This window comes from Mustela putorius, unplaced genomic scaffold, assembly GCF_011764305.1.
Source record: "Mustela putorius furo isolate JIRA1106 unplaced genomic scaffold, ASM1176430v1.1 tig00537227_pilon_pilon_pilon, whole genome shotgun sequence".
In the NCBI taxonomy this organism is placed as follows: Eukaryota; Metazoa; Chordata; class Mammalia; order Carnivora; family Mustelidae; genus Mustela; species Mustela putorius.
This window is the reverse complement of record NW_025422368.1, coordinates 27,203,067-27,229,572: the sequence shown is the minus strand read 5'-3', so window position 1 is coordinate 27,229,572 and position 26,506 is coordinate 27,203,067. Positions and strand designations below refer to the sequence as shown.

Below are 26,506 nucleotides of genomic sequence, written 5' to 3'. Positions count from 1 at the left end.
CGACATGGTTGGAACTAGAGGGTATTATGCTAAGCGAAATAAGTCAATCAGAGAAAGGCAATTATCATATGATCTCACTGATATGAGGAATTTGAGAAACAAAATGGAGGATCATAGGGGAAGGGAGGGAAAAATGAAACGACAAAATCAGAGAAGGAGACAAACCATAAGAGACTCAATCTCAGGAAACAAACTGAGGGTTGCTGGAGGTTGGGGGGGTAGGGATAGGGTGGCGGGGTGATGGACATTGGGGAGGGTATGTGCTATGGGGAGCTCTGTGAATTCTGTAAGACTGATGAATCACAGACCTGTACCCCTGAAACAAATAATATATTATATGTTAATTTTTAAAAATGAAAAAATAATTTCAGTATATATGTTTAAAAAGTAAAGCCTCGGGGTGCCTGGGTGGCTCAGTGGGTTAAAGCCTCTGCTGTCGGCTCAGGTCATGATCTCAGGGTCCTAGGATCGAGCCCCGCATCTTGTCTGCTCAGCGGAAACAAGAGCCTGCTTCTCCCTCTCTCTCTGCCTGCCTCTCTGCCTACTTGTGATCTCTGTCTGTCAAATAAATAAATAAAATCTTTTAAAAATAAAAAATAAAAAAATAGTAAAGCCTCATTGTTTTTATATTACCCTGAAACAATTCTCAAACCCCCTAAATTTTAAATAATTCTTTAATTTTATTAGCTTTTTACTTAATTTTGAATTCCCACTTAGGTTCATAGTTTATATCTAAATAAACAAACACAATTCTGTTTATAAACAGAGTTCCACAGTACATTTTATATTCACAAAGTGACAATGTAAAATGCATAGAGGTATGAATTGTGAAGAGGGATGGCATAAGAGTGCAATCTGTACACATTGTGAATTTAGCCAAAAGTAAAGTAAGGTAACATGAAATTTGTCAAGTTGATAAATGTCTGCAAAAATATTTGTGATGTAATGGGAAAACTTCTTTAAAAAAAAAAAAAAGATATGGGAGGAGTGCCTGGATGGCACAGTGGTTTAAGCATCTGCCTTCAGCTCAGGTCATGATCTTGGTCCTGGGATCAAGCCTCACATCAGGTTCTCTGCTCGGTGGGGAGCCTGCTTCTCCCTCTCCCTCTGCCTGCCGCTCTGCCTGCTTGTGCTCTTTCTCTGTGTCAAATAAATAAATAAAGTCTTAAAAAAAAAGAGAGAGAGAGAGAGATGGGAGTGGAAACTACTCTAAGATCTTCTATAAAGCTTTTTTTTTTTTTTTAAAGATTTTATTTATTTATTTGACAGGCAGAGATTACAAGTAGGCTGAGAGGCAGGCAGAGAGAGAGAAGGAGGAAGCAGGCTCCCTGCCGAGCAGAGAGCCCGATGCGGGGCTCGATCCCAGGACCCTGGGATCATGACCTGAGCCAAAGGCAGAGGCTTTAACCCACTGAGCCACCCAGGCGCCCCTTCTATAAAGCTTTTTAATTGAGACAACTTGAATTGGAGAGTTTGTGAGAAATTGGATACGAGCAGCCGAGCTTTCCAACCCCACATCTTTTGGGGGATCTCACCAGTATTGCTGCTATTACTATACTGGTCTTGTGGAGTATAGTTTTCTCTTTACTGCACTGGTCTCTCATTTCTTACAGCTGAAAACTACTTGTCTGCTATAAATATTTTAATGGCAGGTGCCTTCTTTTGTTCCTGAAGGCAAAGGGTAGCTCTCTTATTGTCATTTTAGCAGAGACTAAGTTTTTAGCAGTAGGGAAGATTTGTTTTATACTGTATAACATGCAGCATCAAATAATAACATTAATATGCTTTCCCAGAAATACATTGCATAAATGATCCTCATGTAAGACAGGCAAGAGAATGAGGTAAAGTGAATAACTGCGCAAGTAATATTTACTTTGAGTGTTCTGAAAGAACATAGTGAAAAAAGACTTCCTAGGGATAGGAAATTTTTTTTTCTTTAAAATAACCTCTTATTAATAAAACATAAATTTTTAGTATTTGAAAGATTTCAAACCATCCAAAATTTTTAAAATTCTGAAAAATACAAGAATTCCACAGAAATACATACTTAGTTCTTGTCTCCTTTATCTGGGATAGATGAGATACATGGAGTATTAACTTACCACATGTGTGCAGTGTAGGGTAAAGTTTTTTGTTTTTGAGAGTTGTACCTATTTTGCAACTACATTTGTACATAGAACTTAAAAAATCAGCCGATAATAAATCTCTAAAAATATACTTGGCATATGTTTTCCAAAGATCTAAACAAAAATGCTGAAAACTGTATCTCCCATTGCCCTTCTAGGTTGAGAGTTGAGATATAGAGGTAGGCTGGTAGAGTGGAGGGGAAAGGCAAAGTCATAATATGAGGCAACTACTAAAAATATTTTTTTAGAAGCCGAAAATACCTAACAAAATATTGTTATAAAGAGGTTTAAAAATTTGTTTATAAGCTAGTATTAGCAACTTTCCTTTTTTCCTGAATCTTTAAGTAGAAAGTAAAAATAAATTAACCTCTAAGGCCTAGAAGCAGTGATACCTCAGTAGAAATGAGCACACCTGGAACCCAGACCTTGGTTTCTAAATCCATTCTCCATTTAAAGGATTGAGGAATCCTTAGAGAATGGTTGATTCTAGAAGGGGGCAGGAAATATATAAGATGAACCTAGAGCATATTATAGTGCTGGAAAGTAAGGAAGTGCTAAATACAAAAACAATGCGTAGATAGGGGTATGTCATAGAGACAGAGGAGCCAAATGAAAGAGTTCCCAGATGTTAAAAATGGAATGATTTGAGCAACAAGATAGAAGTATATTGGATTATGACCCAAAATACAAAATAAATATCCATAAGCCCATAATGATTTAAATAAATTGTTAAGTAACACAGTAATTGGGGAAGAGAATCGAATCTTCCTGACAGAAGAATTCCAAGTAATTTATGTAAATTCTCCACCCCAGCTTTTCCTTTTTAAGTGTGAGCTAGGTATAGTGATTTTCTTTTAAAAATTATAGTATGGAAAAGGAAAGAAGAAGAGGAACTATACAGTAGAGAAACGCAACAAGCACTATCTCAGCCAGGTGATCTAGGTGAACATCAATAATGAAAAGTCATGTTGATAGTATGTAACTTGATATGATGTGATAAAAATGGCACCTTACCTCTATGATCTTCCTCCCCTGAGCCTAATCCTTAGAAAAACATCAGACAAATTGCATTTGAGGGACATCCTATAAAATAGCTGACCAGTACTCTTTAAACTGCCAATGTCCTCTTTTTCATGGCACCTCAGAGGTGGTAGGCTGCTTTAAAATGAAGCTACTTCATTCTTTAGAATGAAGCTTTCTTCATTCTTTAGAATTCTTTAGAATGAAGAAACTTACTGAAGTGGACATTGAATACAAATTTCATACCTCTTACGAGAAGCATATGGCCACAGAAGTTGCCGCTGTTGCTCTGAGTGAAGAATTGGAAGGGTTATGTGTTCCACATAACTGGTGGCAATGACAAACAAGGCTTCCACATGAAGCAAGATGTCTTGACCCATGAGCGTGTCCACCGCTGCTGAGTGAGGGGCATTTCTGCTACAGATCAAGGAGGATAGAGAAAGAAAGCCACAAATCTGTTCGGGGTTGCACTGTGGATGCGAGTCTCAGTGTTCTCAGCTTGGTCATTTTTAAAAGGGAGAAGGATATTTCTGGACTCACTGATACTACTGTACCTTGTCACCTCAGGCCCAATAGAGCTAGCAGAGTCTGCAAACTTTTCTAAAGAAGATTATCTACCAGTATGTTGTGAGAAAGTCCCTAACAAAGAAGGAAAGAACCCCAGAACCGAAGCACCCAAGATTCAGTGTCTTGTTACTCCACATATCCTGCAACAACACAAATGTCAGCATATTGTTCTGAAGAAACAGTATACTAAAAAAATAATAAGGAAGAGCTGCAGAATAGGCTAAACTTTCACCAAGAGAATGAAGGAGGCCTAAGAACAGATGGCCAAGAGATGGAGGCTGTCCTCTCTGAAGGCTTCTACCTCTAAGTAAGTCCAGTCAAAAACGAGATTTTCTAAGAAGAAATAAATAAGGCCAGACATTAGAAAACAAAACCAAAAACTGTCAAGTGTCATCTAAAACAAGGAAAGTCAGAGAAACTGTCACAGCCAGGAAGAGCTTAAGGAGACATCATGGCCGAATAGAGCATGGTGTTTTGGATGGGATTCAGGAATGAAAAAAGGACCTGAGGTAAAAACTCGGGAAATCTGACTAAAGTATATACTTTAGTTAATAATAATGTATAAATACTGTTTCATTAATTGTAACAGATGTACTGTTCTTTTTTTGTTTTAAGTAGGCTCTACACCCAGCATGGAGCCCAACTCGGGGCTTGATCTCATGACTCTGAGATCAAGACCTGAGATCAAGAGTCAGACACTTAACCTGACTGAGCCACCCAGGCACCCCACAAATGTACTATTCTAATGTGGTATGTTACTAATAGGGAGTACTGCTTGGTGGGGATATAGAAACACTCTGAACTATCTTACCAGTTTTTCTGTAGGTCCGAAAACCATATTTTTTTTTCTTTTTAACATATAATGTATTATGGTCTTAAAACCATTCTAAAAACTAAAGTTTACTTTTTAAAAAGTTAGCCACGAAATCTAAGATTCAAAGAGAATAATAAAATTCTGATCAAGTGATACCACAGGAGACAATCATATAATAATCATGTTTTTTTGTTCTTTTCTTTGAAATAAGGTAGGTATCAGGTTCTAATTTATAAGTAATATGAATTGAAAAAGAAATAAAACATTCTAAATAAATTGGGCTAATTTTGTTTCTTAAATTGCATTTCAGTTTTCATAAAGTACAATATAAAATGTTAAAATCAATCATTTTTAAGTATTGGTACTTAAGTAAGTCTTACAAACTCTGGAATATATGATTCAGACCAGAGAGTACAGTTTACATTCATTTGTCCACTTACTTAACAAACTTTATTGAACATGTGTAAGAATGTAAGGATGAAAAATATGTTGAAGAGCTTAAAATCTAAAGGAGGAGATAAAATTTAACAGTTTTAATATGATATGGTAAGTAGATAGCAATATGTATAGGAATTATGAGAACACAGTTCCAAAAACTTAACACTACTATTTCCTTTTTCAAAAATGTGGAGGGGAGAACATTATATTCATTCATGTATGCTAACCACGAAAAGGAGAAGTGCTTTGTCCTGAACTTTACCATCAAGGAATATTTTTATTTTAACACATGAGCTAATAAATATTTAGTACAGTGTTTATACAGCAGTGGTTCATTTAAAAATTAAGCTCATGGAATTTTAAAATGTCAGGCCATAAAAATTATCATTCTAATTTGTGGATTTTAAGTTGTATTATAGAAGAAACTCCTTACTTTTCCTTGTACATGTCAAGAAAGTTTTCCCAAAGTTTCTTCTAAGGAGAATCTTAAAGACTTGTAGGAGCCTAGCAGACAGACAAGGAGGGAGCTGTGTAATAGGCAGAATTCTAAAAATGTTCCCCCAAGATTCCTGTCTCCTCTTTATTTAGTCAGACCAATATAGGTAGTGCTGTTAGCCGACCATGAAATAGAGTAGATTGGATTATCCAGGTTTCCCCAGTGTGATCCCATGAATCCTTACAAGAGAAACTCAGATTTGGCAGAAGAGATTTGGTAGAAAGGCACTCAGAGGATTCCAAGGATGAGAAGAGTTCATCGTGTCCTTGCCAGTTCAGAGATGTCAGGGCTACATGTCCGCCTGAGATGTCAGGCTACTCCCTGAGAGTAGGTGCAAGGGGCAGCCTTGCTCATAGCTAACAAGGGAATAAGGACCTTAGCCCTATAACTTCAGGGAACTGAATTCTGCCAACAACATGGGTGAACTTGGAAAGGATTCTTCCCCAGAGCCTCCAGAAAGGAAGGAAGTCCTTAACAACAGGATGGTTACAGTACTGTGAGACCTGGAACAAAGGAACCAGCAGAGCCACTCTATGCCCAGACTTCCGACCCACAGAAACTATGAGATAATAAATGTAGGAGTTATTTTAAAGTCACCAAGTTTGTCAGAATTTATTAAGGGAATAGTAGAAAACTATCATGTCTTTAAAAGAGGGGAAGCTGTGTGGAGCAGTTGGTTGAGCATCCGACTCTTGGTTTTGGGTCAGGTTGTGATCTCTGGGTCATGAGATCAAGCCTCATGTTGGGCTCCACACTCAGATTGGGATTCTCTCTCCCTTTCCCTCTCCCCCTCCCACTCGTGTGTTCACACAACGCACACTCTCCCTCTCTCTCTCAAATAAATAAATCTTTAAAAAGGAAAAAAACTATTATTTTTATCTAGGAAGGAATACATCCTGGGTATAGGAGGCCTTGCAAAGACCCAGAGAGCATGGTACTTAAAAGGGAACTGCAGGTTATCTGGCATGGCTCAAGTACAGGGTGTGTAGAGAGCAGGGGAGTCTCAGAGATTGGAGCTGGAAATGGAGGGCTGGATCATGGTGTGGTCCTCAAGTGCTGTTTCAGGAAATTGGACTCTAGGTGACAGGGGACTAAATTTTAAGATTGGTACCTTAGTTCACTTTGATTTTCTGAGGAGATAAGATAAATTCCTTTATCTCTTTCAAATTTTGCTCAGACATCACTTTCTCAGTGAGAGACCCACTCTGACCTCCATGTGTAATATTGCAACCTATGCCCCGTACTGCTGACTTTCCTTACTCTGTTATTTTTTAACTTTCCATTGTACTTTTTATCTTCCAACATACTATATAATTTTTTAAAGATTTATTTATTTATTTATTTTACAGAGAGAGAGAGATCACAAGTAGGCAGAGAGGCAGGCAGAGAGAGAGGAGGAATCAGGCTCCCCGCTGAGCAGAGAGCCCGATGTGGGACTCGATCCCAGGACCCTGAGATCATGACCTGAGCCAAAGGCAGCGGCTTAACCCACTGAGCCACCCAGGGGCCCCCAACATACTATATAATTTATATTTATTATTTGTCTCCTCTGAGGTAAACTCTATGAAGGCAAGGATTTTTTGCCTTTCTGTTCCACTGTTTGTTCCAGTTATTTATTGTTGCTTCCAAACTACCTCAGAATTACCAGGTTAAAGCATAGTCATTTATTTAGCTCACAGTTCTGCAATTTGGGCAGAGTGTGATGAGACCAATTTGTCTCTGCGTTGTTGACATAAGATGAGTAGTTTGACAGGGGTCCAGAGGACCAACTTCAATGTGGCTTACTCCCTGGCTGGCAGGCAGGCTGTATTGCTTACTATTGGCTGGGACCTCAGTCTGCCTTGTGGGCTAAGACCCTCAGTTTCTGTCCTTATGGGCTTCTCCAGAGGATGGATGGGCTTTCTGTAGCTATACTCTAAGGGCCTTTGGTCCAAGAGAGCAAGGTGGAAATGTGTGGCACTATTTATGACTGAGCCATGGAAGCCATTTGCTCAAGGCCTTTCCAGGGTTAAGGACCTGGGACAGGGACTGTACTTTCTTTCTTTCTTTTTTTAAGATTTTTATTTATTTATTTGACAGAGATCACAAGTAGAGAGGCAGGCAGTTGGGGGTGGGGGAAGCAGGCTCCCCACTGAGCGGAGAGCCTGATGTAGGGCTCCATCCCAGGACCCTGGGATCATGACCTGAGGTGAAGGCAGAGGCCTTAACCCACTGAGCCACCCAGGCGCCCCGGGACTATACTTTCTGATGAAATTTTAAAAGCTCATGTAGGACAGGAGATATTGTTGTGGCTATTTTTGAAGAATGCAGTCTGCTATTCTATCTCAAGAGCCTAGAATAGTGCCTTGGCTCATAGAGCTTCAAAAATACTTGAGTGAAAGAAAAAGAAAGGGGCAGAGAGAAAAGAGACAATGAGATATGAATTAGGGGAGTTTAATGTATAGTGTATGGCAGGGAAACAAGTTAGGAAGCTGGAGCAATATTCTGAGTCTGGCTTGAGGTTCAGTTAACAGTGTTGCTATTAAAATAGAAAGGAAAGGCTGATTTGGAGGGATATTAAGGAAGTATAAATTGCAAAATATAGTGACTCTCTGAATATGGAAGGAAAGGAGATGGATTCAGGTCGGGGGAGAGGAGAAGTCCAGAATCTAAAATCTAGAAATCTAGCATGACTTCTAATTAAAGATCCTGGTTAAATACCAGATAATACTCTGAGCACTAGGGTGAAAACAGTAAATTTGAATCCCTTTTGATGGGATTACTTTTAGTGTTAACCCTTCTTTTAAAAAAATAAAATTTAAAAAATAACTCAGGGCTTTGAGATCATCTTGAGGGTTTTCTTCTGTGTTTGTCCTATGGTGGGAGGAAGGAAGACTTTGTTTTTCCTATAAGGAAGAGAGAAATTCTACTCTCCCCTCCCATTTTTAATCCTTGGTTTTAGTTTTCTGTTAATTTTAAAAACTTCAGAAAGTGGTTAAAATGTTTTTCCCCCCACTATAAGTGACATGACTTTTTTCTTAACTTTTTAAAATACGCTAGACAGTAACTCTGGGAATCACAGCCTTGTGTGGAACTGGGAAGTTCCTCATCATCTGACAGGTCCCACTGTCTTCCTCTGAGGATACATGGACTATGATTTTATAGGTCTTTGCTATCCCCCAATTCCATTTAAGAACTGGAATCCAAGCAGTTCATTTTAAAGCCTGAATGTTCTAGCTAACAGTCAGCATATTAGGGGAGGGCCTTCGGATAAAAGTGTGTACTGATGAAGCGACTCAGAGGCCACTTTTGCTTAGCAATAGTTACATCAGCCGCAGAAAACTTCAGGTGATTGTTGGAATAATAATGCTTCTGTTTGATTCTTAAAGGAAGAGTTTCTTTCTTGATGAATCTTATTAACATTTTTTGCCCTATTTTGCTCATATTATGATAATTCCATAGACCAGAGGTAGGGGAGCATTAGTAAAACACATGTATCCCTTGTGTATTCCTACGTTGTGATTTATATATTTTATTTAGAGAACTTTGTTGATTTCTTATGCAGGTTTTTTGTTTTATTTTGTTGAAGAGGGTAAGAGGGAAAAAATGGCATTCTTGTATATGTCCCTTGGTATCCCTGTATAAACTAAACTGTGTTACTTGTTTCTGACTCCTTGTAAATTTGTTTTGTTTTGTTTTTTGTTTTCTGTTTTTTTGGTGAGAGTATTGGCAGCAAAAAGTAATGAATGGAAACGAAGGGAAAAGTCTGTGTTAGCGCTGAGCAAATAACTGCTTCTTTGAGTCATACAGCAGAACTGTTTCAGTTTGAATCATCTTAGAAATCTAGCACTATAGTGTTACTTGTCAGCTATGGATATTTTAATGGCAGGTGCCTTTCTTTTGTTCCTGAACGCAAAGGGTAGCTCTCTTGTTGTCATTTTAGCAGAGACTAAGTTTTTAGCAATAGGGAAGATTTTTCTTATACTGTATAACATGCAGCATCAAATAATAACATTAATATGCTTTCCCAGAAATACATTGCATAAATGATCCTCATATAAGATAGATCTCTAATAAACTAACATGTTATTATGTAATCTGTATTTTATGTATGAGGAAACCTTTGCTCAAAGAATGTATGATTTGTCCTAAGCTATTAGAGAACCCAGGGTATTTCAACTAGAACTAGAACCTTGTTTTCTTGGCTATGCTTATTATTTGAAAATCGCTGTTACATTTTTCAGAAAACTAAAATCATTTACTAAGCACTGATAAACACATGGTACTTACTATTTACCGAAAAATTATAGACCCTTTCCTCTTAGAGGGTCTTATAAAATCAGTTACAATACTTCGATGACTTTTTATTTTTTTTTTTTTTTTTTTTTTTTTAAAATTTTTTTTTTTTTTTTTTTTAAAGATTTTATTTATTTATTTGACAGACAGAGATCACAAGTAGGCAGAGAGGCAGGCAGAGAGAGAGAGAGGAGGAAGCAGGCTCCCCGCTGAGCAGAGAGCCCGATGCGGGGCTCGATCCCAGGACGCTGAGATCATGACCTGAGCCGAAGGCAGCGGCTTAATCCACTGAGCCACCCAGGTGCCCCCTTCGATGACTTTTTAAAAGTTTTTCTTGTTTCACATTTTACTAGAAAAGGGATAGGATGTAAAGCATGGCTTAGAAGCCAAGCTATGTTTATTTCTCATTATCAGAGGACTGTTCATCTTGAATTCATTGCTAAGGTTATTTTTTCAAATAAATAAACCTGGTACTACGTTCTATGCTTGGTGGTGGAATGCATAGTGCCTGATACGAATTTGTGTGGTCTCTGTCCAGTCCTGGCACAGAACTTCTAGAACCGTGGTGATTTCTTAAGTAATAGGAGTGTTACCCTATTGTAGTAAAGATGAGCCCCTAGATAGCTTCAGGATAGGGGCTGGTTACCAGAGGGTCAGCCAGGCCTCTAGGGAAGGGAAGAGGTTATAGAGATTTGAGTTCAGTCACATGGCCAGTGATCAAATCAGTCTTGTGTATGTAGTGAACCCCATTAAAAACTCTACATATCAGAGGTTCCTGGGTAGTGCAGTCAGTTAAGCCTCTGACTTTTTGTTTCGGCTCAGGTCATGATCTCAGGGTCATGAGATGGAGCCCTAAGTCAGACTCTGCACTGACTGCTTGGGACTCTTTCTCTCTCTCACCCCTCCCCCACCTAAAGTAAATAAATAGATCTTTAAAACAAAAACCAGCTCTAGATACCAAAGATTAGTGGAGCTTCTTGGTTGATAAACACATTGTATATGTGTATGGTGGTGGCAAGTGACACAACCTGATTCCACAGGAGAGAGCAGGAAAGCACTACATTCCCTTCCAGACCTCACCCTGTGTGTGTCTTTTGTCTGGTGCTCCTGATCTGTAGCTCTTGTAATGAAACCGCAGTCAGAAGTAATAGTGCTTTCCTGAATTCCATGAGCTGGTCTAGTGAATTATCAAACCTGATAGTCATGGAAGCTCCCAGATGTATAGCCAGCATGTCAGAAGAGCTGGTGGGCTGGGGACCTCTGAAGTCAGAGCAGTCCTTTTGGGGTCTATGCCCTTTAACGAGTGATATCTGTCCCACCTCCAGGTGATGAGTGACAGAGTTAAATGCAGGTGCCTCCACTTGGGGTTGAAACAGTAACTGTGTTGTATACGCTTGGTTTCCAGTGAATAAACTTCAGTAATTAAAGTATATTTTAGTGTTAGCTAAATACAGTATGGCTCTTTAATTTTAGTATGATCAAGAATGAAATATATTGTGAATTTCTTAGAAATTCAAAACTTACTAGACTGATGTTGATGTACTTTTATTAATATCTTAAAACATATTTTTAAGATTACCAGGGTTCACAGTTTCTTATTGATGATTCCTTCTCAGTAGGGTCTATGAATTTTCAGAGATCCCAGCTTCTTTTACTTGATTCCTTTTATGACCAGCCACTTAGACCTGCAAGATTGCTAACTAGATTTAGAAGTTATGTTTTTGAAAAAAAAAAAAAAAAAGAGTTATGTTTTTGGAATGCCTAACAGGCCCTTCATGGGTTAAAACCTATAGCCTTAATTAACAGCCTAGTTGTGGGTATACAGCTGCTTTTATGAAGAGTAGAGAGCATCCATTTAAAAAATGGTCAAATTCTGTCCTGTATTTAAAGAACTGATTTATTTATTTATAGGAGCACAGTAAAAAGCAATCTAGAAAGTTACCAAGAAATAAAAGGCAAAATACAGTCGGGGACTAGTATCATGGTGAGAAGGTCAAGAAAAGAGAACTCAAATAAAAAGTAGGGTAATCAGTGGGTTAAGCCTCTGCCTTTGGCTCAGGTCATGATCTCAGGGTCCTGGGATCAAGACCCACATCTGGCTCTCTGCTCAGCCAGGAGCCTGCTTCCTCCTCTCTCTCTGCCTGCCTCTCTGCCTGCTTGTGATCTCTCTCTGTCAAATAAATAAATAAAATCTTTAAAAAAAAAAAAAAGAAAAGAAAAGAGTTAGAACACAAATAAAAAGTAGGGTAATCAGGGGCGCCTGGGTAGCTCAGTGGGTTAAGCCTCTGCCTTTGGCTCAGGTCATGATCTCAGGGTCCTGGGATCGAGCCCCGCATCGGGCTCTCTGCTCAGTGGAGAGCTTGCTTCCCCTCCTCTCTATCTGCCTGCCTCTCTGTCTACTTGTGATCTAGGTCTGTCAAATAGATAAATAAAATCTTTTTTTTTTTTAAAGTAGTGTAATCAGAAACACATAAATAGTTAACTGCTCTAAACAATAACCCAAACTCTCAGTGGCTTGAGATGGTAGAATTTTATTTCCCATCTGTTGTATAATCTAATATAGGCCAAGGTGGGAGGGGCTCTATTTTGAGGCATTAGGTGACACACGTTTTCTTCCATTATCGGACCTTCCTGTCTTTTTAAGGTCCCATTTCATTTGCATTTAGTTGATGGGTGGCAGAGGACAGACAGGTATGTACCTCAGCCTGGAAGTGATACACGTCACTTCGGGTCATATTTCATTGGCAACAACTAGAGCTTTGGCCCTCACCCAGATGCAAGGATATTGGAAAGGAGAGAACATGGATGTTGGTAAGCACCTGCAATCTGTCACAGATCCAGAATCAGTTATAGCTGAACAGTGGTGCTGAGATGATTGGCGTGGCTTATCCAAATGAGAATGGTTTGGGACCATTTCTAGGAGTACCAGAGGAGGGGAGAATGTAATGGAGAGAATGTAGTTTCTAGTGGGTTCAGTGTCATGCATACAGCCTTACAAGGATAAAGTAGGTAAACTGTGTGCGAGGGATAGAAAGAGTGCTTACCTGGGGAGTACAGTCTGTATCAGCCATACATAGCATATGGAATGGGCAAAGTCAGCTCTCTGTGGAAGCACTGGGAAGGCAGAAGAGGAGAATGTGAAATCCTCAGAGGCACTGGACTGCATTAATCCTAGCCACAGCATTAGTCACTGTGCCTGGTACAGTGTAGGCATTCTGGATATATTATTTGAATGAGTTAATACCTCTTTTCTTTAAAAAAACAAAACAAAACAAAAACCTTTCCCTTCTATATTCTCCACCAATATAATCCATTTCTCGTCTTTCCAGCAAAACTGTGCTAAAGGGTTATTTATACTCTCTGCCTTACTTCCTCTTTTTGAATTCTTTCTTGGAACAACTCCAGACAGCTTTTCACTCCTACCACTCCATAGACATCTCTTTAAGGCCACCAGCGACTTCCATTGTCAACTCTCCTTGTTAAAAACATTTTCTTTACTTGGCTTCCATGCTGCCCATGCTTCTGGTCTTTCTCTTTTCTCACTGATTGTACTTTTCATTTACTTTTTTGCCTGTTTTTCTTTCTCTTCCTATCCTCTTAATGTTTATACTTGAGCCTCCCAGGAACCTGACCCAGGCCTTTCTCTCTCTCTCTCTTTTTTTTTTTTTTTTTAAAGATTTTATTTATTTATTTGACAGAGAGAGATCACAAGTAGGCAGAGAGAGAGGAGGAAGCATGCTCCCTGCTGAGCAGAGAGCCCGATGCGGGACTCGATCCCAGGACCCTGAGATCATGACCTGAGCCAAAGGCAGCGGCTTAACCCACTGAGCCACCCAGGCGCCCTTCATCTACATTCATTTCCTCGGTGATCTTACCCAGCCCTGTGATGTTAAATACCATCTATTTGATGCTGAATTTTCTAATGTCCCCTGAATTTTATTTTTTTTAATGATGTATTCCTTTTTTCTTTTTATTATTATTTTTTTAAGATTTTATTTATCTATTAGAGAGCACACACAAGCAGAGGGAGCAGTAGGCAGAAGGAGATGCAGGCTCCATCCCAGGACCCTGGATTATGACCTGAGCTGAAGGCAGACCCTTAACCAACTGAGCCACCCAGGTACCCCAGCCCCCAATTTTTAAATTCATATTTCTAAATGCTTGCTGAAAAATTTCACATGGATATCCAATACGCATGACAGACTTAATGTATCCCAAAGTGAATTTTTTTATTCCAGCTTCCCAGCCCTCCAGCAAAAACCCTCTCCTTGTGCCTTGTTCCTCATTTCAGTAAGTAACTACACTACTCATCCAGGTGCTCAGACTAGAAACTAGTACCATGATTTCCTTCTTGACTGACTACTCCTTTCTCTCACATCTAATTTGTTAGCAAATATCTCTTATGTCTTCAAAATATATTTAGAATCTTACCACTTCTCACTACCCTGACACTGTTTCCCTGATCCATACCATGATCATCTCTTGCCTAGATTATTACAGAAGTCTCCTAATTGGTCTCTCCATTTCCTTTCTTACCCTCTATAGTCTGTTCTCGTAGCTGCCAGAGTAAGCTTGTTCAAGCTTGTTAAGTGTTTAAAACACTTCAGTTACTTCCCTTGAAGAAAGAGCTTACCATGGTCTACAAGGCTCTGTCTTATGTGGCCATGGTAACCTCTCTGACTTAATTTTCTACCACCTCACTTAAATACACTGTACTGGCCTTCTTGCTGCTTCTCTGTGGTGACAAGTTCATGGATGCCTCAGGGATTCTGTACTTGCTGTTTCCCCATCCCCAAATACCCTTTTCTGAGATGACCTCTTATGTAGAATTGAGAGCATACCCTGAAGCCAAACTGTGTAAGTTTAAATTTTAGAGTTGTCTGACCTTGGGCAAGCTATTTAACCTTTTTATGCCTCAGTTTCTACATCTGGAAAATGATAAAATAGTAACTACTTTATAGAGTAATTGTGATGATGAAATGATTTAATATATGTAGAACACTTAGAATAACACCTGCTGTATAGTAAGCACCATGTGTTATCTGTGAGGATTATTGTTACTTCATCAGGTCACCTTAAATATAACCTGCTCAGAGATTATTTAAATCATGGTAGAATCATTAGAATGAATCATGAATATGCAGCCTCCTGGGGGATCTGTTTTGAAGAGGACAGCTCACTGTGATGTAGAGACAACTCATGTGTAGGAAATGTATTTCTGTGAGTGTCACAGGAAGTACACCTTCATTTTTTTTTTTTAACTAACATGTGGGATCCCCCTGCCCCAGGTTCCCTTTCCCTAGTCAGTCTCTCTTACAGGATCCACTGTTGTCCAGTATTCCTTCTACGACTCTAGCTCATGTCAATTTAGACAGGGGTCTATGGAGACAGACAGTTGGGGACCTATAGTGATAGACATAGGAGGGAGAAAAACTACCTCACCACCACATCCTCCCTTCTTCGCCTCAGCATGGATTTCATAGGGAGCATTTGTAGTTCTTCATTTCCTCCTCTCACCTTTATCAAAATACTGAGAAAAAATTATTGATTCTAAGTTTTCTGTCCACCATTATCTCTGTGCACGCACGTGTGTGTGTGTGTGTGTGTGTGTGTGTGTGTGAGAACTTTCCCTTTAGAGAGAAAAGGAACAAAATTTTAAAAGGACAGGACAAAAGAGATTACCTTTTAACTTCCCATCTGTTTTCATTATTCCTATCAGCAAGCTTTCTTTAAAACATCTAGACTTCTGTGGTATCTTGTGCCCTTGTTTTGTGGAGAAAATACCTAGGTCAGACACAGGCCACAATGGAAATGGATAACGAGGGAGGGAACTCATTGAATCCCTAGGAGCAAGTAGGTTTAGAGAAAGGGGATAATGGGACCACTCTGGCTGAGAAATAGCTGCAAGGTTCACACATCTCACAAATCTTTCTCCACTTGGAACCCCACTCACAGGCTATTGAAATTCTCGCCAGTGGCTTGGAGCTTGAGGGTACCAACTCCCAGTGCCAACTGAGAGGAAGCATGGAGTCACCAAAAAAAACAGATCTTATGCTCCCAGCCACGGTGAGAACTGGTGTCTTCTTGGTATTCTAACATCCTCTACAAACATAGTAGCAGACTCTGTATTATAACATATTTTAGATGCTTTATGGGAGTTAAATTTTTGGAGCTCAGTCCTTCTAGAACTACCTAGTATATTAGGTAAAAATATCTGTTACATTTCTTTTTTAGTTATACATTATGTTTTTAAATATATGTGCTATACAGTGGGCTTTGAAATCCAAATTTGACCTAATGGTGATTCACGTTATAACTTTACATGAAGCAGATGCTCTTATTTCACTGGAAATTCTCTGAAATATTTAGATATCATTTATTGGACTTTGGTAATCTGGAGGCAAGGATAAAATAATTGAATATCTAAATCTACTAAAAAGATCTTTGCTTATATATAATTCTGTGTAAGTTGAACTAACTTTCATATTTTTTCCTTTTTTTTTTCTTTTTCTTTGGTAAAACAAGAAACGGGAGCTATGTGAAGTAATTGAACTATTGGTAAATATTCCTAGTGATACCCTAAATGCATCCAAGAGTTTCTACCTTAATCAGGGCAAAATGCCTTTAGATGAGAGCTAGATAGGATTGTTAGACCAGGTAATGGATTAGTTTCCCTACTTTGTATCTCATTTTTGTGAGAGTGATATTCATTGTCAGTTGTAAAGTTGATACTTGCTTTTTTCCAGATGGGGAGATTTTTGTGTCATGGCCTAATACTTCTCCACTCTGCTACTTCTGTACTCTAATGAGTAGTTATTCCTATAAACTAGAAAGGTAAAAAATATGTATAGTATATATTGAATGAGTGAGGTCTGCTTCTCGAATTCTTCCTTACTAGTCCCAGTCATAACAATTCTTTGCATCCCAAAAGTGTTCAGTATCCTAGAGGGAAGTATATTGACTTGAGTGCCCACTGGGGCACTCTCAGGCAGTGACCTTGCACACTGCTTGGGTGTATGTGTGGGGGCTTTTCCAAGGTCTGTTTTGGTCCATCTATACCTGATGGTAAATGTCAGTATACTATCTGGCTGTCTGGAAAGATCCAAATAACCTCCTTGGTGATTTCAGGATGTCTTTGGCCTTTTATAGTGGATCATTTAGTTCCTTTTTCCCTTTCAATCCAGGAGTTCCATAGGCTAACTTCCCCAGTTCTTTGTCTTTGTTGTTGTTTTGTGAAGGGAGAGTGTACATAGGTTCTGCAAACCCTGATTGGAATATAGAACTCTTAGAATATCTGTGGGCACATATCCCCCCAGAGTAGAAGTTTAGCCTTCGTCCTGAGATCATTCAGATCTTTGAGGTATAGATAGGAAGATTCCCTGACTATTAGGATCCTACATCATCATTATTTCGCTCTTTAAAGAGAATATTGGATGTCTAAAAGTTGTAGACAATTGGGTAACCTATTCGGAAGTTTTTATACTCTTCAAAATTGCAGAGTTGTAGAGAACTAGTGTGAATTTCTTTATGTCCTTACTGTGGTAAACTGCCCTCCAAGAGTTGATACTTCCTAGTCAATAACACATGAAGGTATTAAGTTGATTAAATGGAATCTCAGTACAGAGCCTGTTTCAGTTTGTGTTTGCATACAATGATTTCTAAAAAGTAGATTACTTACAAATTTGGATATAATATGATTTTGTCTTTATCTTACATATTGGAACGCTTTTTTAAAATTTATTTATTTATTTTAAAAGATTTTATTTATTTATTTGACAGCGAGAGAGAGATCACAAGTAGGGAGAGAGGCAGGTGGGGTGCAGGGGGCAGGGGGAGCAGGCTCCCTGCTGAGCAGAGAGCCTGATACGGGCCTCGATCCCAGGACCCTGAGACCATGACCCAAGATGAAGGCAGAGGCTTAACCCACTGAGCCACTCAGGCACCCTGGAATGCTTTTTAAAACAGAGTTGACTTTTAGAGGAGTTTCAGGTTTTAGAAAAATTGAGAAGATAATAGTGTTCCTGTATACCTCATACCCTCCCCATCCACACAAACACAGTTTTTCCTGTCATTAACATCTTACCATAGTATATTTGTTAGAGTTAACAAATCAGTTGATACATAATTGTTAACTAAAGTCTATATATATCCTATTCAGATTTCCTAAGTGTTTACTTGAAGTCCTTTTTTCTGTTGGTGGCTCTCGTCCAGTATACCACATTATATTCCGGTATCATATCTCTTTAGGCCCCTCTTGGCTGTGACTGCTTCTCAGACTTCCCTTCTTTTTGAGGTCCGTGATAGTTTGGCAAGTATTCACCAGGTATATTGTAGGTTGCTTCTCTTGGGATTTGTCTGATGTTTTCCCCCAGATTAAAGTAGAGCTATGGGATCCTGTGGTAAGACTGTGCTTAGCTTTATAAGAAACTGCCATGCTGTCTTTCAAAGTGGCTGTACCAATTTGGATTCCTTGTGTTGAATGAATGAATGAGAGTTACTGTCACTTCATGTACTTGTCAGCATTTGGTGTAGTCCATTTTTTTGGACTAAAGCCATTCTGATAGGTATGTAGAAGTTGGGATGTAATTTTTAAAATTGGTCATTTTGTCTTACTATCTTATTTGACTATGGAAACATTAGCTTTCTCCTGATACTTCTCTTCAAATTATCATTGAGCTTTTTTCCCATATGAATAACTGGTACAGATGTTTAAGTAGTATTTCACTTCTTACATTAAAATACAATTACCCATTCTCTATGCCATCTTATTACTAATAGCTTATAAGCTGCATACTGTTGGTGTTAAGCTACATTCCATTGATGTTAATGCCTGCCTCATGTTTATTGCTTTTGTTTAATTTGTTATTCTCATTTTCCATTTTTCAAAGTCATTTTGCTTTTGTGTTTGTGTTTCATTGTTTATAAAGTTTTTTGTTTCTGTTACATTATGTAGTTTTGTACCAATGGCTAGAAGCAGATCGTCATGGCAAGAGCCAAGATGCTGCAAATACGACTTCAGGTAAAAATAAAAATTAAATTAAAAATGAGGTTTAGAAATCACTATTTTAAATCACCCCAAGCCCATCATAATTGGTTTTTTCCCCCAGTTTCGTTTGGGCAAAAATAGGTATTATTTTATATTTCTTTTCTCTCATCTGCATCTTAATTTTTTTAAAGACCTTATTTGCTTCAAGCCTTGAAAAAATTATTCACTAGTCTTAAGCTCTCTTGGCAGATATATCCTATTTTCTTCAAAGGAAAGGCTGAATTGCAGCTTAAATTTAGTAGCAGATTACTTGGCAGTATTACCTCGAATTAAGTTTATATATATTTGTAGTGAGGGATATTAATATTTTCCCGTTTATAATCTTTGTTCATTTCAGGATAGTGTTTAAGAGGTGGATTTTAAGTTGAGTAAAAAATGCTTATGTATCATATCAGTTTCCTGGGAACCCAAATTCTTAGACTGATTTCATTTCTCCTGCTACATCCTAGAGTAAATTCTAAATTAGAAGTCATTTATAATATGGGTTTAAAAAGGAGAAGACTAGGTTTTTCCCCTCACCTTTCATCTCCAAAAGGCATCATCAGGATTCTCTTCTTTGGTAATAGTAGTGATAACTATATCCACTCATGTCTAAATCCTTAACAGTGTTATCGGAATTTCTACATAATTGGTTCTTCCATGAATTTACATCAAAACAGTATTTGCCAAGACAGCTATATATACAGCAATGACCTTTCCTCTTGCCCCCCTTTCTTGGCAGTCTAGTAGGTGGTGTGTTGGCAGCAGTGGTGGTGGTTCTGTTTTTCTTAGATTCGTGTTTCTGTTTCATGAGTCTTTCCATTTTCTTGTTTTTATAAAAAAAATTTTTGTCTTTGAAAAGGGTAGTTTCCCTTCTCTATCTTCTGGGTGATTCCATTGTGCTTCAGGAGGGTGTGATGTTCTTTAGTTAACAGAATGTTATATTGAAAATGGTACTGTCATGGCTTTTCTGATTTATCCTCTGTCCCGTAAATAACTTGATATATGAATGAAGATAATGTTACTATTTTAACCAGACTTAGGCAGGACGTCATTAAAAAAAGGTAAGTGTTGCAAGGAGTTATATCTTGCATTATGTGCTGTTTCTTCTGCTATGATAGTATTTAACATTTTATTTATACTTAGATAAAAATAAACATTTCTGGTATATGTTGGTGGGTGGAGAGGCATTATTGTTTGCTGTATCTTGTCTGAGGGTGTCCTGTTCCTGTGTCAGTAGCAGCATCAGCAGTATAGACCTTTAGAACCAAGTTTTGTGTTTTCTGTGACTTAAAGTGAAGTGAAAAGTGGTCTTTTTTTTTTTTTTTAAAGATTTTATTTATCCATTTGAGAGAGAGTGAGAGCAGGAGAGATCACTGAGGGAGAAGAAGAGGGAGTAGCAAACTCACAGCTGAGCAGGGAGCCCCACATAGGTAGGGCTCGATCCCAGGACCCTGAGATCATGACCTAAGCTGAAGGCAGACGCTTAACCAGCTGAGCCACCCAGGTGCCCCTGGTCTTTTTCTTTTCTTTTCTTTTAATGAAGAAATGAATAACCTAAAAATTCTTAGTGTTTCCCTGAAAATCTAGTGTCAGCTTAAAGAATGTAATTTGCCCTTCCTGAAGTCAGGTATTCTGAACGCTGACTCTTTCTTGAGGCACACTGACTCATGGACAGGTCCACATTTTTCCATTGACTTTGTAAGCTTACTCAAGAGGCATATTGCCAAAACTCATAAACTATCCTCAGGGATACTTTTGACAGTTTTTCTTCTAGAAGTGAAAGCTTTCTATCTATCTCTTAGAAGATAGAAATATGGAGTAGAAAGATACAGATGAAACATTTGCCTAGGTAAGTAAGAAATATCCAAAGGAAAATGGTCATTAGCCAGGGCTTAAATTAGAAACAGTACATTAGTTGCTGCAGCAAATCTATTTAAACTATGTGCCTTTATTCAGAAAAGCTTCTGTGTATTTTATATTGCAGTTTCCAACAAGATTTTAGAGCGTAACTTTTCCCTCCTCTTGTGGTCTGTTAAGTTTCGCACTAAAAGGTGTTTTATATCCATCTTTTCATATCTTTACCAAATATGGAAACTGAGTCTGACTAGATGCCCAATTGTGATTTATAAATTACTTGGTATTTTTACTTCTACAAATAGTGGTAAGTAGCGTTTATCTCTTGATATTAATAGTTTGTGTTTTACACTTAATTAGAACTTAAATAGAAAAAAAACACAAGGCAGAATGATATTCCAACATCTTCTAATTCTTCATTCTCAACTTTTTGGCATTGAGAATTTTAAGAGCCATTCATTTTAACATATTTTATGGAACTAAGGCATTTGGGGAAAACAGGTTTCATGGGAATTAATTTGGTCAAGGAGATAAAGAACTAAGCTGACAGCTATAATTGAGGTTTTTTATATGTAATAATCAAATATAGCCTGCCTTTGTCTTTCCCAAATTTTGACAGGTGAGGAATTTGGCTTAGAATAGCTTGTTTCTTTTCATAGGTTTGATGTTGTCTACTAAACTAGACAACTCAGAATTAATGATGTTTCTGATTCTGTTAATTCTGTTACTTGTAAAAGCCTGGATATAATTATATTTGTTAGATTTCTATGGGAGCTCAAGCAGAATTGCCTTATGTGAACACAGCAGCATTGTGTCTGTCCAGGTACAGAATCTCAGGGTCAGAAGTATGATTCAGGATGCTCAATTCAGGATTTTCTGTTAAAAAATTAGATGTTTCGAAGTAGGTTTTTTTAATCACCACCTACTGAAATGAGGACAGTAATTAGGTTACAACAAAGATTATTTGAATAGATCTTTATTTTTAGTACAGGTGTCTGGCCAAGATGTTGAAATTCAGATTCTGAAGTTTTAAATGCAGATCTTTTATTAACAGTTCCTTTTCAGTTGTCTACTGAGAATTTTTACAACTCAGACTGTTAGAGGTAGAAATTGAATCCAATTTCAGCATTATCAGTCAGTATATCTACAAAATAAAAATAAAACTACTACATGCTTTTGAAAAAATTCTAGGTATCAACTAATTAATTATTTGTTTTAGGTGAAAATTTTGACCAGAGTCCTTTGAGAAGAACATTCAAATCCAAAGTGCTGGCCCACTATCCTGAGAATATAGAATGGAACCCTTTTGATCAAGATGCAGTGAACATGGTATGTATTTTTTTTTTTAATTTTAACCTTCTTTTTATTTTGTTAAGAATGACAGTGTTGGGCGCCTGGGTGGCTCAGTGGGTTAAGCCTCTGCCTTTGGCTCAGGTCATGATCTCAGGGTCCTGGGATCAAGACCCACATCGGGCTCTCTGCTCAGCAGAGAGCCTGCTTCCTCCCCCTCTCTCTGCCTGTCTCTCTGCCTACTTGTGATTGCTCTCTGTCAAATAAATAAATAAAATCTTTAAAAAAAAAAAAAGAATGACAGTGTTTACTTTAGTTCATTTAATGTTTTAAATAAACAATTCTTTAAGATCAGTAATATTTTTTTTAAGATTTTATTTATTTGACATACAGAGAGAGATCACAAATAGGCAGAGAGGCAGGCAGAGAGAGGAGGAAGCAGGCTCCCCACCAAGCAGGGAGCCCAATGCGGGACTCGATCCCAGGACCCTGAGATCATGACCTGAGCCGAAGGCAGAGGCTTTCACCCACTGAGCCACCCAGGCGCCCTAAGATCAGTAATATTGTCCTTGTTTTATAGATGTGGAAAATGAAGCTCATAGAACTTAAGTTACTTTTCCCACAGTCCCCAGGGCAGATAAGTGTGTATAACGGAATCTCAAAGCCCATTTTCTTTTTTTAAAGTTTTTATTTAAATTCCAGTTAGTTAGCATACAGTGTAATATTGGTTTCAAGTGTACAATATAGTGATTCAGTACTTAAATACATCACCCAGTGCTCATGACAAGTGCATTGCACTCCTTAATCCCTCTCACCTGTTTCACCCACCTCCCCTCTGGTAACCATCAGTTGGCTCTCTATAGTTAAGAGTCTGTTTCTTGGTTTATCTCTTTTTTTCCCCTAGGCATGTTTATTTTGTTTCTTAATTCCACAGATGGGTAAAATTATATGGTTTTTGTCTTTCTGTGACAGACTTATTTCACTTAGCATAATGCTCTCTAGCTCCATCCATGTTGTTGCAAATGGCAAGATCTCAATTCTTCCTGATGGCTGAGTAGTATTCCATTGTGTGTATATATAAAACTTCCTTATCCATTCGTCAGTTGATGAACACATGGACTGTTTCCATCATCTGGCTTTTGTAGATAGTGCTGCTATGAACATCTGGGTGCATGTATTCCTCAAAGCCCATTTTCTTTTCCTACTGTTAAGCTGTGTTTGTGTTCGTATTAATTCATACATAGATCATTTGATGAATGGTAATATTTGTTTGCCTGGAAAGTTGCCAGATAGAAGGAATACAGTTACAGTTTTCTTACTTCAAGGAATGTTGTATGATGGGCCTTTAATGTGTCATATTCACAAAGTAAGGACGAAAAGGAACCTGAATTCATCATTTAGACATTCGTAGGAATTTTTTTAGACATTAGTAGGGATTTATTTATAAGGAATTTGAATTAATGCAGTGAGTTACCATTGGTGGTTATAAGTCCCTTTAGAGAGTCTTAGAAATAATCATAGTTTTCAGATTATTTAAGAAGGGTCCCGCTAGATGCCTGGGTAATATTTTGGGATTCCATGAATGGAATTCTGTAATTATAAAAATCAGGGTGCTCCAAAGTGAGCAAATCAGAGAGCAGGCATACTAGGCACAGAAATAATTAAAAGTGGACTGAGACACTGGTAAGTATAGTTCTTTTTTAATATTTTAAAGGTAGAGCTAAAAGATGCCATTATGATATGATACTGTAAGGGAAGGAAATTAATAGATAGTAGATACCTGCTAGGTATCTCATGTCCGTTACTTCATATACATGCTGACATGTCCCCTGTAAGAGTTCTTTCTCATATTTTACAGAGATTACTAACCCAGAATTATACAGGGAGTTTCAGGTTAAATCCAGATAATTTTTACTCTGTAGCTCACTTTTCCCCATCTACATGCTGCGTCCCTCAAAGAAAAATGATGTAACTTAGTTTTGACCTATACCAAAATGATGTGGGTCACATTGGACCTTTTGTAGTATTTCTGTATCACAGTAAATTCATTCCAGTCTGAGTTTGACAAAGAGGGAGTAGCGTGGTACTTTTTCTAATAAGTACAAATGCACTCTGACTCTGATTCTTCACAGAACATAGTATAGTTATTTCTTTAATCAGAGATGCCATTTTGCTGGAAGTTAATACTGTGGGGCCTAGCCTCATCTTTGGTGAAGACCGTACCATAAATATTAAGTGGAACACAACTGTTTGTCATATTTATGACACTTGGAGGAGCACAGGGAAGCTTCTGACTAAAATAGTCAACAAACAGCAATGATGAAAAATAATTTATTAGCTGCTATGCCAGCAGATTAATAGAAAAATATTTTTAAAAAGAGTGAATGAAGCAAAGGAAAGCTAGATAAGAATGTAAATAGATTACAACACTTGACTTCTTAAATTTGAAGATATTCAAAATACAGATTCATCTGTGACAAATTAGAATGGTTTTTACTACAGTACAAATCCATAGTCGTTTGGAACAAAATGCTACACTTGGAGTGTTTCCTTTCTGTTAATTATTTGAATGCATTAGTAGTGAGACATCCATGATAGTTTTAGCCTTGGTCTGTAAAGCATTCATCTTTAAAGCAGTTACCAGCTTCCTTAATCTGTTTTTGTTATTTTCTTTCTTCTTGCCTCTGGGATTATTTTATGCAGGCAGCCAGAGTCTCCTATGAAGAATAAACACATAGGCTTGTGTTTTGACAGTTAAGCATCACATAGCATTTTGGTTATTGCTGCAGATTTAAAAGGATTTGCTGACATTCCATGAAAATCTCTGAAAAACATCCCATTAAACTAGTCTGCATTTGGGTCATAGATTTACTGCCCTTACTTTCCTCTGATTTTTTAGCAAATACGCTTGTATGAAGCTATAATTTATTCCCATCTAAAGGTGTAAAGCTTTCTTCTTGCCTTTAGCAAAATCCTACTCCATCAAGTCACCACCTTCTATAATATCAGTCATTTCTTTTCTTTTCTTTTCTTTTTTTTAATTTATTTAACAGACAGAGATCACAAGTAGGCAGAAAGAAGGCAGGCAGAGAGAGGGAAGAGAAGCAGGCTTCCCACTGAGCAGAGAGCCCGATGTGGGGCTCAATCCCAGGACCCTGGGATCATGTCCTGAAGCCGAAGGCAGAGGCTTTAACCCACTGAGCCACCCAGGCGCCCCTCAGTCATTTCTTTAACAAGCAACAGTGGTACTTTGAAAAAGGGTCATTAATTTCATACAGAAATTAAATCCTCCAAAGCAGTGAACTTTGTTAAATTAAAAAAAAAGAAAGAAAGAAAAAAAGAAAGAAATTCATGAGTGCCGTGCAAATATAATAGAAAATAAATGTAAATGACGGGTGAAATTGTTTTGAATTAATTGTTTCTTTATATCTCTTTTGTTTACTGATTGAGAGATTTTCATGAAAAAAAAAAAGGGAAGGGGGAAGTATCATAAAGCAAAACAGTACAACAATCCTATACCTAGAACTAACACATTTCAACATTAACAAATTTGCTTCAGATCAGTTCTTTTTCTCTGAAGCAGAGAATTGCAAGTGGAACTGAAGTTCCCCTGCCTCCCCCTACCCCATTTCAGATCTCTTTGAGATAATCTGCATATTGGCATTCATGACTATTTAATGTTCTGGTCAGTAGATTTTATCCTTAAGAATGTAGTGAACCTAGGGATTGTTAGAAAGAAAATATGATCAATACCTTTTTAAGCAACCTATATGAAATATAAAGATTCTGTTTCGTTAGTCAATTCTAAATGAAACATCTGATATATGACATTTTAAGTAACTAAAAGACTCGTAACTGTTAAAAAGCTTTTTATAATCTATAAAGCTTTAAGTTTATAATTTACTGTTTACTTTGATTACAAGGGTAGGGTGGAGTATCGAGTAAAGGGTAAAGGGTTGACCGAAAAAAAGCCATTCAGATGCCCATCTTGTAAGATTCAAAGGAAAATGAGCTATATATACTTTTTTTTTTTGAAGATTTTATTGATTTGAAAGAGTGAGAAAGAAGGGCATGAGCAGGATGGAGGGGCAGGAGAAGAGGGAGAAGCTGGTTCTTCATTGAGCAGGAACAGACTCAGCAAGTACTTGAATTTTAGATGGATAACCCTTAATTAGATTAATAGTTTTGACATTAGAATGAAATAAGACCTCATTTTCATCCAAGTTTAATTTCTTGTCCCACAATGAAACCATAGGAATGAGGCTTTAATCCAGCCATTACCAGGGGAGCCCAGTTTTCTTATCTTTGCAGCTAGAATAGTCACAGACATCTCAAACTTAGCATGTCCAAAATTGAACTCACAGTCTTCCCACCAGCCTTGGTCAGTGAATGGTACAGCCACCTACCTAGTTGCCTAAGCTGAAAATCTGGCATTATCGTTGAAAGTTCTCATTTTCTTAACTTCTCCTTTGTGCAATCAGTTATCTATCTACTTCTCTCTATTTTTATACACCCACCTTAGTCCAAACCCTCGAAGTCTCTTACTGGACTTCTGCTCCTATCCTTTCCATTCTTCACACTAACGCTGCTTCTTCTGT

The 26,506-nt window shown here is 37.9% G+C and overlaps 1 protein-coding gene across 4 annotated transcripts in view; it reads left to right on the top strand.

Moving 5' to 3' along the window:
• Nucleotides 1-26,506, top strand: part of DENND5B (DENN domain containing 5B) — a 200,935-nt gene that overhangs the window by 66,278 nt on the left and 108,151 nt on the right. For 2 of the 4 annotated variants that reach the window (XM_045072862.1, XM_013057844.2), the window contains exons 2-3: nt 18,690-18,755; nt 21,838-21,947. In XM_045072862.1, the coding sequence (XP_044928797.1) occupies nt 18,690-18,755; nt 21,838-21,947 (176 nt within the window). The remainder of the gene's footprint in view (nt 1-18,689; nt 18,756-21,837; nt 21,948-26,506) is intronic. The other 2 variants (XM_045072863.1, XM_004755712.3) reach the window with 1 other exon arrangement.